Here is a 13,082-nt window from a genome sequence, read left to right as displayed (position 1 = left end):
ACAGAACTGTTTTGACTTTGACATCCCCAACACACATCCAACCCCTGAAAAACACAGGGAAACAAGCCAAGCAGAATAAAGGTACTGTATATATAAAACCAGAACTCACGGTTGTAAAATTCTGTGGTCCGCACAGCTGCCCCTGGAACCTACAGTCAAGGATCATGTCTTCGATTTGGTGACCTAGGCGATTGAGAAGTTGGAACATGGCGCTCTCGGTTGCTCGTGGGGGCAAGAAGTGAGAGAAATCCAGCAACTTTTCTACCCATTTCCATTGCTTGTCCTTGAGGATTTCGAGAACACTGGGGTTGATGCTGTGGCTCTTGTTCAGCAGCCCTAGCCAGTGGCCAGTCAGGTAGATGTCTGACTTGGTCATCCTTCGCAGAACCAGCATGTTGTTGTTACAAATGGTGACAGCTGGGAACGAGAGGTTCTTAGCCCAGATCATGTGCAGTTTGGTGTGGACTGGCGAGGACAACAGGTACCTGATCCGATTGGAGGACCAGGTGCATAGGAGCCCGAACGAGACAATTAGAGCCAGAAGCCACAGCGCCCGCCGTTGATATGAGAGACGCTTGCAGGAGATGTACCTGATGCCATGCAATTTGGTGTGCTCCAGAAATGGCTGGGTGATTTCGTGCAGGGAATGGTCCATGCTGGTGTTAGCCACATCAGTTCAGCACCATCATTGCTAAAGTCCTTTCTACCTTGCAGTAGTAAAGAGTGCTTGCACGCTTCTCTCTGGCAGGATGCACTGTGCATACATGCTCCTGCTGAGTGACTGAACAGCCTCCACCTCAGCTACAGAGATGGGGAAGCACACTGACCGAGTAGATGTACCTGCGTGGACCGCTCCTATCCTCTCTCAAGTGCCCACGACAGGTATGCCATCCCGCACTGTTCTTTGGGACGCACCCCTCGCTCCTCCGACAGGCTGCTTTTGCAGAAACACTGATCTGAAAGGGCAGCATCAGAAAACAGCAGCTCCCTCTGTCAACCAAGTCCTGCACCAGCCCCGGCCAGACAGACCGGAGCGGGCGGCAAAACTGGGAGGAGACAGGCTACCGGCCAATTAAAGGTACTAACTAACACGATGCTCGCCAGTGCTTCGAACTCGCTGGGGTGAAGGACTGGAACTCTGCGGTGTAAAAGGTGTTAAATAAACAGTGATCGAGGCACGCCGTTGAAAGGCCGCTCAAATAAACTCAAGTGAGTCAGTGTACACTGTGGCAGCAAACCCTCCTATTAACCCATTCCTTCCTGCAATGCTCGGCTACTTGCCAGAATCCTGATCATTCTTGGAGCCAAACGCGCCTTGCGAATGCAGGAATCCCCGACAGCAACATCTCAGCGCCACGGCGCATCTTAATTTCTTCGGACTGCACTGTACACTGCACACTTTCACAACCTGACTGCATTTTAAATTCAAGGTATGCGCTGAGAATCTCTGAATATGTCTTTGTTTTTGCACTAAGGTCTTGTTTTTGCGGGTTTCTTTCCTTCTTTCTTCACCGTTTTGTATAATTCATGATTCTTTATGTTCTGCCTGTGTGCTGTCTGCGACGACGTGCCTGTGAAGCTGCTGCAAGCGAGTTTGTCAGTGTACCTGTCCTCGTGCACATGACAATAAACTCGGCTTGACTTGATGCTTTGCTACGACTCATTCATTGGTCATACTCGGAGTTTAATTTACATTATATCGACAGTGCTGTAGCTCTGTCCTGGTTTCGGCCCCGTACTGTATGCTGTGGCAACAGGGGTCTCCAACTGGGCCAGAAGTGAGGAGATGGCGGGGAGGGGGAGGTTTCTGTACTTATAGTGACGCCTCTGTAGAAAAGGACAAAATTAAGTCCGGCTGCGAAACGCCATTTCAGTAAGGTGAGCGGATCAGTCCCGTCAGTTCCTTCGACTACAAAGCAGCATGGATGGGCAAGAAAGTCGGCATGGTGGGCTGAAGGGCCGTACCGCACAATAACAGCGGAGAGAGGAGAAAAGGCAGAATCTGGAGGGAACAAAGAAGAAACACACAACTGCTGGAGGAAGTCGGCGGGCCAGGCGGCATCTGTGGTTGGAAATGGAGAGTTGACATTTTGGGTCGACACCCTTCATCTGGAATGAAAGGGAGAGGGGAAATGGTCGGTATTAAGAGGTGAGGGGAAGGGGTAGCAGATAATCCAGATGAGAAGAGGAGAGTGGAGAAAGTGACAGAGACTGGGAGGGGAGAGGTGGGGGTGATTGATGGTGATCGGAAAGAAAGGTGGAGCATGGAACCAAGTTATGGAGGTGGGATGGGCAGATGGGAACAATGGGGGAGGGGACCCAGTGGGAGGGGTGTGTGGGTGATGGACAGATGGAGTGGGTGGGGGAGGGGACCCAGTGGGAGGGGTGTGTGATTGATGGACAGATAGGAGTGGGTGGGGGAGGGGACCCAGTGGGAGGAGTGTGTGGGTGACGGACAGATGGAGTGGGTGGGGGAGGGGACCCAGTGGGAGGAGTGTGTGGGTGATGGACAGATGGAGTGTGTGGGGGAGGGGACCCAGTGGGAGGGGTGTGTGGGTGACGGACAGATGGAGTGGGTGGGGGAGGGGACCCAGTGGGAGGAGTGTGTTGGTGACGGACAGATGTAGTGGGTGGGGGAGGGGACCCAGTGGGAGGGGTGTGTGGGTGATGGACAGATGGAGTGGGTGGGAGAGGGACCCAGTGGGAGGAGTGTGTTGGTGATGGACAGATGGAGCGGGTGGGGGAGGGGACCCAGTGGGAGGGGTGTGTGGGTGATGGACAGATGGAGTGTGTGGGGGAGGGGACCCAGTGGGAGGGGTGTGTGGGTGATGGACAGATGGAGTGGGTAGGGGAGGGGACCCAGTGGGAGGGGTGTGTGGATGATGGACAGATGGAGTGGGTGGGGGAGGGGACCCAGTGGGAGGAGTGTGTGGGTGACGGACAGATGGAGCGGGTGGGGGAGGGGACCCAGTGGGAGGGGTGTGGATGATGGACAGATGCAGTAGGGGAAAGGAATAGGGTGGTGGAGGCTAGGGTGGGTGTAGGAGGAACTGGGCAGATCAGGAGGAGAGAGAAAAGGGACAGAGAGGGTGCAGGTTACAGAAGTTGGAGAATTCAATGTTTTTACCATCAGGCTGTAGTCTACCCAGGGGAATATGAGATGCTGTTCCTCTAGTTTGTGTTTGGCCTCACTTCCCCAGGACAGCACAGAATTCAGTAGGGATTTTTTGAGTGGTCCTGTCCCTTGCCATAAGCTGCCTTGGCAGCAGCCAGAGAACGAGGCCACAATGTGGTAGTGCCAATGCTGCCCCTATCAGTGAGGCTCTACCCCAGAAATGGAGTATCACAGGATTTCCTCCACAACCTGTCAGGTGCAGCAAGGTCTGAGGAACAATCCTTTCTCCCAGAGGGAGTGTTTGGAATAGTGAACACACTTTCTGAAGGTGTTGTGGAGGCAGACACTCTCACAGCATTTGAAATGGGCAGCACAGTAGTACAACTTGTAGAGCTTCAGTGACCCAGTTTGGACGTACTCCTTGTGACATGAAGGTTTACCCCGGATGCTCCAGTTTCCACACACATCCCAAAGATGTTGGTGGGTTAATTGGTTCTAGTGTGTGGGTGAGTGGTGGAATCGGGGGGGGGGGGAATGCATTGGAATGTGGGGAGAATAAAATAGTATTAGTGTAAATGGATGCTTGATGGTCTGCATGGGTTTGATGGGCCAAAGGGCCTGCTTCCCTGTTGTACCACACTCTGACTCTTTAGTATTTAGTCAAGTACTTGAAACACCACAACATAGAAGTCTCTGGGGCAAGTGTCAGAAAGCGGGATAAGTAGACAGGTGAAAATCAAGGAATGTTGGAAAGGAGCAGATGGTATGGGAAAGTATTTAATTGGGCGAGGGGAATTATGACGGTATTAGGTAGGAACTTGGGAGTGTAAATTGGGAATGGATGTGCTCAGGGAAATGCACAAAAGCAATGTGGAGGTTGTTTATGGAGCACTTGCATGGGGTTCTGGATAGGTTTGTCCCATTGAGGCAGGGAAAGGATGGCAGGTTGAAGGAACCATAGTTGACAAGAGAAGTGGAACATCTAGACAATAGGAAGTAAGGATGTGACCGGAATCTTGAGAGTTACAAGGTAGCTTGAAAGGAGCTCAAGAATGGACTTAAGAGCTTAAGAACTAGAAGGGGACATGAGAAGACCTTGGTAAGTAGGATTAAGGAAAACTTCAAGGTGTTCTGCATGTATGTAAAAAAACAGGAGGATGACTAGAGTGAGGGTAGGTCTGATCAGAGATAAAAGAGGAAACATGCACCTGGAGTTAGAGGAGATAGGGTAAGTCCTTGATGAATACTGTGCTGCAGTATTCACCAGTGAGAGGGACCTTGACAAATGTGAGGTTAGCTTAGAACATGCTGGAACATGTTGACGCTTGGAACGAGGATGTGCTGGAATGTTAAAAAAAATTAAGATAGATAAGTCTCTGGGGCTGGATGGGATATACCCCATGTTACTATGGGAACCTCCAAGTGGACCACAATCTTGTTGTAGGGTTTGGAGGCTTGCATGCCTCAATGACCCAGAGAGCTATGTTGGCTGGAGTCAGGGCTTTATGCTTTGGTTCATGGTAAGGTCACCCATGCCAAACAGGTCAAGGGTAGAAGCCAGACTAACAGTGGTCCACTGATCCTCCAGGTTGGGGGTTTCAGCTCAGGGCTAACAACTGATTTTAAAAAAATTGTTGCAGAAACAGCAATGAAGAATCTTTCTACATCTGAGTGTGACAGTATTCCTGAGTCTCCTCCTGGAACTTGCATGACTGACACTAGTGAAAACTGAGAGGAAGCCACTGACATGATGAAGGAAGCCCTAAACACTGCCAGAGATGGAGGACCTTAACTGCTACCCTAAATGCCAGTAGTGTAACAAGAAGTATTAAGTACTATGGGAAGTGAGGGAAGAGATTCCTGCGCCTTTGGAGATGATCTTTGTGTTCTCACTACCCATAGAGGTACTACCAGATGATCAGGTGGCAAATGTTATTCCTTTGTTGAAAGGTAATACGGATAATCCTGGCAATTATAGACCAGTGAATCTTGTGTCAGTGGTGGGTAAACTACTGGAGAGAATTCTTAAAAGACAGGATTTATGAGCATTTAGAGAAGCATAGTCTAATTAGTAATAGTCAACATGCCTTTGTGAAGAGCAGGCCATACCTCATGAGCCTGAATGAATTATTTGAGGAAGTGACAAAACATATTGATGAAGCTAGAGCAATCGATGTGGTGTATATGGATTTTAGTAAGGCATTTGACAAGGTTCCCCGTGGTTGGTTCGTTCAGAAGGTCAGGAGGCATGAGACCCAGGGGAAATTGTCCGCGTGGATTCAGAATTGGCTTTGGATGATAGTAGATTGAGTGTATTCTGCCTGAAAGTCGGTGAACAGTGGTATTCTACATACTCCTGCTCTTCGTGGATTTTTATAAATTACTGTACTTGGATGAGGAAGTGGAAGGGTGGGTTAGTAAGTTTGCAGATGACACAAAAGTTGGTAGAGTGATGGATAGTGTTGAAGATTGTCATGGTTACAACCGGACATTGATAGGATGAAGACCAGAAATGAAAGCAGCAGATGGAGTTCAGTCCGGAGGAATGTGAAGTGATTCACTTGAAAAGTTAAACTTTAAGGCAGAATACAGGGTTAATGACAGGATTCTTAGAATTGTGGAGAAAAAGAGGGATCTTGGGTTTTCTGTCCATAGATCCCTCAAAGCTGCAGCACAAGTTAATAGGGTGGTCAAGAGGACTATGGGGGAGGGAAAGTGTTAGAAGGATTTTGGAGTGGATGAAAGGGTCAGCACAACATTACGGGCTGGAAGGCCTGTACTGTTCTATGTTCTACTTCTATACAGTATGACTCTGACTTGTATAACAGTTCCCTGTCCAGTGGAACTTGATTCAGGTGGCTCCGACTCACAGCACATTGGCCTACCATAGGCAACAGAGAAAAATAATACTTCAGTAAGTTTGAAGAAGGGAATGTTTACAAAATAAAACTGTCCCAGGTAAAGATAACAAATCAAGATGTATGGTGTGCTGGCCTTCATTAGTTGGGGGATTGAGTTCAAGAGCCCCAAAGTAATATTGCAACTCTCCAAGGCCAACATGTTTTTATGTAGCACCTTCATTGTAATAAGCCCCCCAGTACCCCACCCAGGCACTTCAGAGCAAAGTTACCAAACAAACATAAGGCACTGAGCCTTTTGGGACAGATAAGCAAAAGTTTGGTCAAAGGGGTTGTGTTGAAATGTCTCAAAGAAGGAAAGAGATAAGTGGAGAGGTTTCATCATCATTATTATGTGCCATGTTGTATGACGTAGGTGATCATGGTCTTGACCATGACTGTTCTTGGCAAATTTTTCTATAAAGGTGGTTTGCCATTTCCTTCTTCTGGGCAGTGTCTTTACAAGATGGGTGACCCCAGCCATTATCAATGCCCTTCAGAGACTGTCTGCCTGGTGTCAGTGGTCAGATAATCAGGACTTGTGATATGTACCAGCTACTCATATGACCATCCACCACCTGCTCCCATGGCTTCACGTGACCCTGATTTTTGGGGGGGGGGGGGCACTAAGCAGGTACTATACCTTGCCCAAGGGTGGCCTGCAGGCTAATTGAGGGAAGGAGCACCTTACAAGTCCTTTGGCAGAGACGTCTTTCCACCCTGCCACCCAGAGAGGTTTAAAATAGTTAAAGGCACAGCCACCAATAATAGAGTGCTAATAATCAGGGTTATGTTGAGGCCAGCACAGAACTGTTTCAAGTTCAGGACCAACGTTAGCAAAACACTTGAATTAAAATAGAATGCAAGGTGAGGGTAAGGAGATCGATGGTTAAACTGATAAAGCAGGGAGAATGAAAAGAGAACCCAGAAGCAAGGAAAAGGTGGGATGGGGAACCACCTTGAACTCTGAATGAAGGATAGCTCAGATATTCAACATGATCTGCCAGCAACCAGGAATGAAAAAGACATTGACTGAACTCACATATTGAAAACAATGTGGATATAATAGGAGTAAAAAAGATCAAATGGAGCATTCTGGAGCACATATGCCAACAACAAATGATCCATCTGTCTCTGCCTAGATTGCTAATGCATTGTGTGATTGTTATCAACAGCTTGTGACTTGCTAATTATGTCAAGCTCTCAACTCCTATAAATCGGATTTCAAATAATAACTGGGTATTTATACTACCATATTTTTTATTTTATGAGTTACTAAGGGGCATTAGATGCTTTTAGACAAGACAGGATCCTCTTTAATCATGTTGATGGCACCTTGCTGATGTAACCATTCATTAGTTCCAAGTTCAACAGCAGAATGTTCAACTGTAACAAGCATCATGGTCACACCATCTTTCACCTTGTGACAGGAGTCGTTGATTAACAATTGGATGAAAATCTTGTGATTTTTCCCTTCTCAGTTATTCACTTGATTAAAATTATTGATCCACTGAGGAAGCCATTTTAGTATGTGTGTGTCATTGGTAAGGTAAGCATTTATTGCCCATCCTCAATTGTCCTTGAGAAAGTGGGGGTGAACTGTCTTGCTGCACTACTGCAGCCCTTCTGGTGAAGGTGCTCCCACTGCTGTAGGGAGGGAGTTCCAGCATTTATAGCTCCTGATGGGAGTTATATACAGGCCTCTGCACAGTAGCCAAGATGTGGGGTACAAGAGATAGAAAATACATGTAAAAAAGGGGTCATGGGGGATTTCAATATGCAGGTAAATTGGGGAAATTTGGTTGCTGCTGGATTCCAAGAGAGAGAATCTGTAGAATGCCTATGTAATGGCTTTTTAGAGCAGCTTATAGTTGAGCCCACCAGTGAAAAGGCAATTCCGGATTGTGGTTTGTGTAATGAACTAGATTTGATTAGGGAGCCTACGATAAAGGAACCCTTAGAGGCAATGATCATAATATGATAGAATTCACCCTGCAGTTTGAGAGGAATAAGTTAAAATCAGATGTATCAGTCTTACAGTGGAATAAAGGGAACTACAGAGGCATGAGAAACAAGCTGGCCAAAGTTGATTGGAAGGGGACACTATCAGGATGATAGCAGAACAACAATGGAATACATCCCAAGGAAGTAGTATTCTAAAGGGAGGATGAAGCAACCATGGCTGACAAGGGAAATCAAAGAGAGCATAAAAGCAATAGAGGGCATATAATAGAGTAAACATTAGTGGGAATTTAGAGGACTGTGAGGCTTTTAAAAACCAACAGAAGGCATCTAAAAGCAATGAGAAGAGAAAAGATGAAATATGAAGTTAAACTGGCCAATAATATAAAAGAGCATACCAAAGGTTTCTATATACGAAGTAAAAGAGAGGCGAGAGTGGATATTGGATCGCTGACACAGAAATGGCGGATGAACTCAATAAATATTTAGTATCAGTCTTAACTGTGGAAGTATGCCAGGAATTCGAGTGTGTCGGGGGTCAGAAGTGAGTGCAGTTGCTATTACTAAGGAGAATGTGTTTGGGAAACTGAAAGGTCTGAAGGTAGATAAGTCACCTGGAACAGATGGACTACACCCCAGGGTTCTGAAAGAGGTGGCTGAAGAGATTGTGGAGGCATTAGTAATGATCTTTCAAGAAACAGTAGATTCTGGAATGGTTCTGGAAGACTGGAAAATTGCAAATGTCACTCCACACTTTAAGAAGGGAGGGAGGCAAAAGACAAGAAATAATAGGTCATTCAGCTTGCCTTCAGTTGTTGGGAAGAAATTAGAGTCCATCAATAAGGATGAAGTTTCAGGATATTTGAAGGCACATGATAAATTGGCCAAAGTCAGCATGGTTTCCTTATGAAGAAATCTTGCCTGACAAATCTTTTGGAATTCTATGAGGGGAAAAAAAACAGGCAGGATAGACAAAAGAGAGTCAGTGGATGTTGTTAACTTGTATTTTCAGTAGGTACCATGCATGAGGCTGCTAAACAAGATAAAAACCATGGTATTAGCATACATATAAAATTTGCTGATTGATAGAAGGCAAAGAATGGGAATAAAGGGGGCTTTTTCTGGTTGGCTGCCAGTGACAGGGGTGTTCTACAGGGGTCAGAGTTGGGACCCCTTTTTATGTAATATGTCAATGATTTTGATGATGGAATGTCTGCAGAACTTAAGAGAATGGGCAAAGAAGTGGCAGATGGAATACAGTGTTGGGAAGTGTATAGCAAGCATTTTGGTAGAAGAAAGGAGGGCATAGACTATTTTCTAAATGGGGAGCAAATTTAGAAATCAGAGGTGTAAAGGGACCTGGGAGTCCTTCTGCATGATTCCCTAAAGGTTAACTTGCGAGTAAATTTGATGGTAAAGAAGGCAAATGGAATGTTAGCGTTCATTTCAAGAGGACTGGATTATAAAAGCAAGGATATAATGCTGAGACCTTATAAGGCAAAGAAGTTAAGAGCAAACTTGGAGTATTATGAGCAGTTTTGGGCCCCTTATCTAAGGAGGAATGTGCTGGCATTAGAGAGGGTCCAGAGGTGGTTCACAAAAATGATCCTGGGAATGAAAGGGTTCATGTATGAGCAGCGTTTGATGGCTCTGGGCCTGTACTTACTGGAGTTTAGAAGAATGAGGGGGATCTCATTGAAACCTGCCAAATATTGAAAGGCCTAAATTGAGTGGATCTGGGGAAGATGTTCCTATGGTTGGGGAGTCTAGGACCACAAGGCACAGCCTCAAAATAGAAGGACGTCTCTTTAGAACAGAGATTAGTTGAAATTTCTTTAGACAGAAGGTGGTGAATCTGTGGAATTCTTTGCCACAGATGGCTGTGGAGGCCAAGTCATTGGGTATATTTAAAGTGGAAGTTAATAGGTTCTTGATTAGCCAGGACATTAACGGCTACAGGGAGAATGCAAGACAATAAATTAGCCATGATCGAGTAGCAGAGCGGACTTTACAGGCCAAATGGTCTAATCCTGCTCCTACGTCTTACAGTCTTATTTATTGAGGTTAGAGGCAGAATCGGATGCAGGGTTTGGAGGCCATTACTTCCTACAAAGTGAAACCTAACATCACAAATAGCAGTGATGCTTCACTCCCAGATGAGCTCAATGCACACTTTGAAAGAGAAAATAAAACTAAACCTGTGCAAATCCCTGCAGCACCTGGTGACCCTGAAATCTCAGTCTCAGAGGCCAATGTCAGAACATCTTTCATGAGGGTGAACCCTCACAAGGTATCAGGCCCTGATTGTGTAGCTAGGTGGGCACTGAAAACTTGTGCCAGCCAACTGGTGGGTGTTCAGAGACATTTTCAATCTCTCATTCCTACAGTCAGAAGTTCCCACCTGCTTCAAAAAGGCAACAATCAGACCAGTGCCCAAGAACAGCAGGGTGAGTTGCCTCAACAACTATTGTCCAGTAGCACTCAGCTCTATAGTGATAAAGTACTTTGAGAGGTTGTTATGACTAGAATCAACTCTGTCCTATACAAGTTTGCCTATAACCACAGTAGGTCTACAGTGGATGTGATCTCATTGGCTCTTCACACGGCCTTGGATTACCTGGATAATACTAATATTTAAGTTAGGCTGCTGTTTGTTGATGGCAGCTCAGCATTTAACACAATTATTCCTGATCAGAAAGCTCCAAAATCTGGGCCTCTGTACCTCCCTCTGCAACTGGACCCTTAACTTCCTCATGGGAAGACCAGACTGTGCAAATTGGAAATAAAATCTCCACCTTGCTGATAATCAGCACTGGCACACCTCAAGGATGTGTGCTTAGCCCACTGCTCTACTCCCTCTATACCCATGACTGTGTGGCTAGGCACAGCTCAAACATTAATCCCTCCCGCTGTGTCGCATCCGTCGTTTTAGACACAATAGAAGGTGAGGGATTGAAGGGGCAGGCATGGTGTTACTAGTCAGGGAAAATGTCACAGCAGTACTCAGTCAAGACAGACTGGAGAGCCCATTCTGTGAGGCTTTATGAGTGGAAGTGAGGAATAAGAAAAGCATGACCACATTAATGGGGCTACATTATTTCCCACCCAACAATCCACAGGATTTAGAAGAAAAAATATGTAGAGAGATCAGACTGTTGCAAGAAATATAAGTTTGTTACAGTAGATGATTTTAACCTTCCACGTATTGAATGGGACTCCCAATACTGTAAAATGACAAGATAGGATAGAGCTTGTCAAATGTGTCTGGGAAGGTTTCCTTAATCAGTACATAGAAGTCCTACAGACAGAGTGTGCAATACTTAATCTGCTATTAGGGAATAAGGTTGATGACAGAATTTTGTGTAGGGGAACACTTTGCATCTAGTGATCATAATGCCATTAGTTTCAAAGTAAATATGTAAGAAGATAGATCTCATCTGCCAGTTGAGATTCTAAGTTGGAGAAAGGCCAGTCTTGATGGCATCAGAAATGATCTGGCAAGTGTGGATTGGGACGGGCTGTTTTCTGGCAAAGGTAAACTTGATAAGTGGCAGGCTTTCAAAAGTGAAATTTTGAAAGTACAAAGCTTATATGTGCCTGTCAAAATAAAAGGTAACGATAGTATGTTTAGGGAACCTTGGTTTTTGAGAGATATTGTGGCCCTGGTTAAGAAAAATAAAGAGGTGCATAGCAGGTATATGCAGTTAGGAACAAATGGGGTGCTTATAGAGTATGGAAAATGCAAGCAAACACTTAAGAAAGAAATCAGGAGGGCAATAAGAAGTCATGACTTTGCTCTAGCAGACAAGGTGAAGGAAAATCCCAAGAGATTCTATAGATATGTTAAGAGCAAAAGGATTGCAGGGGACAAAGTTAGTCCTCCGAAAGATCACAATGGTAATCAAAAGAGATGGGGAGATATAAATGGATTCTTTTGCATCTGTATTTACTCAGGAGATGGCACAGAGTATATAGTTGCCTCTCTAACTGGAGGTCTGTGACTTGTGGAGTGCTGCAGGAATGAGTGCAGGGTCTTGTTGTTTGTCGTCTATATCTGGATCAGCAAATATGTGGATGACACCAAGCTTGGGGGTGTAGTGGACAGTGAGGAAGACTATCAGAGTTTGCAGGGGGGTCTGGACCAGCTGGGAAAATGGGCTGAAAATTGGCAGATGGAATTTAATGCAGACAAGTAGGAGGTGCTGCACTTTGGTAGGACCAACCAGGATAGGACTTACACAGTGATCTGTAGGGCACTGAGGAGTGCAGTAGGACACAGGGATTTAGGAATGCAGGTCTATAATTCATTAAAAGTGACATCACAGGTAGATAGTACCATAAAGAAAGTTTTTGGCTTTCATAAATCAAAGTATTGAGTATAGGAGATGGGATGTTATGTTGCAGTTGTATAAGATGTTGGTGAGGCTTAATTTCGAGTAGTGTGTGTAGTTTTGGTCACATACCTGCAGGGAAGTTGTCAATAATGTTGAAAGAGCACAGAGAAAATTTACAAGGATATTGATTGCCAGGTCTGAAGGACCTGAGTTATAAGGAAAGATTGAATAGGCTAGGAATTTATTCCTTGGAACGTGTAAGATTGAGGACAGATTTGATTGTGATATAGATTGGGTACATGCAGGCAGGCTAAAACCACTGAGGTTGTTTAGGACTGCAACTGGAGGTCATGGGTTAAGGGTGAAAGATAAAAAGTTTAAGGGGAACATGAGAGGAAGCTTCACTCAGAGGGTTGTGAGAGTGTGAAACAAGCTGCCAGTGTAAGTGGTGCATGTAAGCTCTATTTCAAAATTTAAGAGAAGTTTCGATAGGTACATGGATAGCAAGGGTATGGAGGGCTCTGGTCCAGGCTCAAGTTGATAGGAGTAGGCAGTTTAAATGGTTCAGCATGGACTAGAATTGATAGTGGACCTCAGAAAGAGTAAGATGAGGGAACAAACACCAGTACTTATTGAGAGATCAGAAGTGGAAAGGGTGAGCAATTTCAAGTTCCTTGGTGTCAACATCTTTGAGGATCTATGCTGGGGCCAACAGATCAATGCAGTTACAAAGAAATCACAACAGTGGCCATATTTCATTCAGAGTTTGAGAAG

The 13,082-nt window shown here is 45.4% G+C and overlaps 1 protein-coding gene across 3 annotated transcripts in view; it reads right to left on the bottom strand.

The window, feature by feature from the left end:
* Window positions 1-13,082, bottom strand: part of asic1b (acid-sensing (proton-gated) ion channel 1b) — an 857,627-nt gene that overhangs the window by 195,384 nt on the left and 649,161 nt on the right. Inside the window, exon 1 of one of the 3 annotated variants that reach the window (XM_073071029.1) lies at window positions 110-1,506. The exons of the other annotated variants lie outside the window; for them this stretch is intronic. Within the exon in view, the coding sequence (XP_072927130.1) occupies window positions 110-655 (546 nt within the window). The 5' untranslated portion in view covers window positions 656-1,506. Of the gene's footprint in view, window positions 1-109; window positions 1,507-13,082 lie in introns of those variants that run through there. 3 annotated transcript variants of the gene reach the window in all.

The sequence above is a fragment of the Hemitrygon akajei genome, chromosome 18 (genome assembly GCF_048418815.1).
Source record: "Hemitrygon akajei chromosome 18, sHemAka1.3, whole genome shotgun sequence".
Lineage (NCBI taxonomy): Eukaryota > Metazoa > Chordata > Chondrichthyes > Myliobatiformes > Dasyatidae > Hemitrygon > Hemitrygon akajei.
Note: the sequence above shows the minus strand (reverse complement) of the source record. Positions and strands in the feature narration are given on the sequence as shown.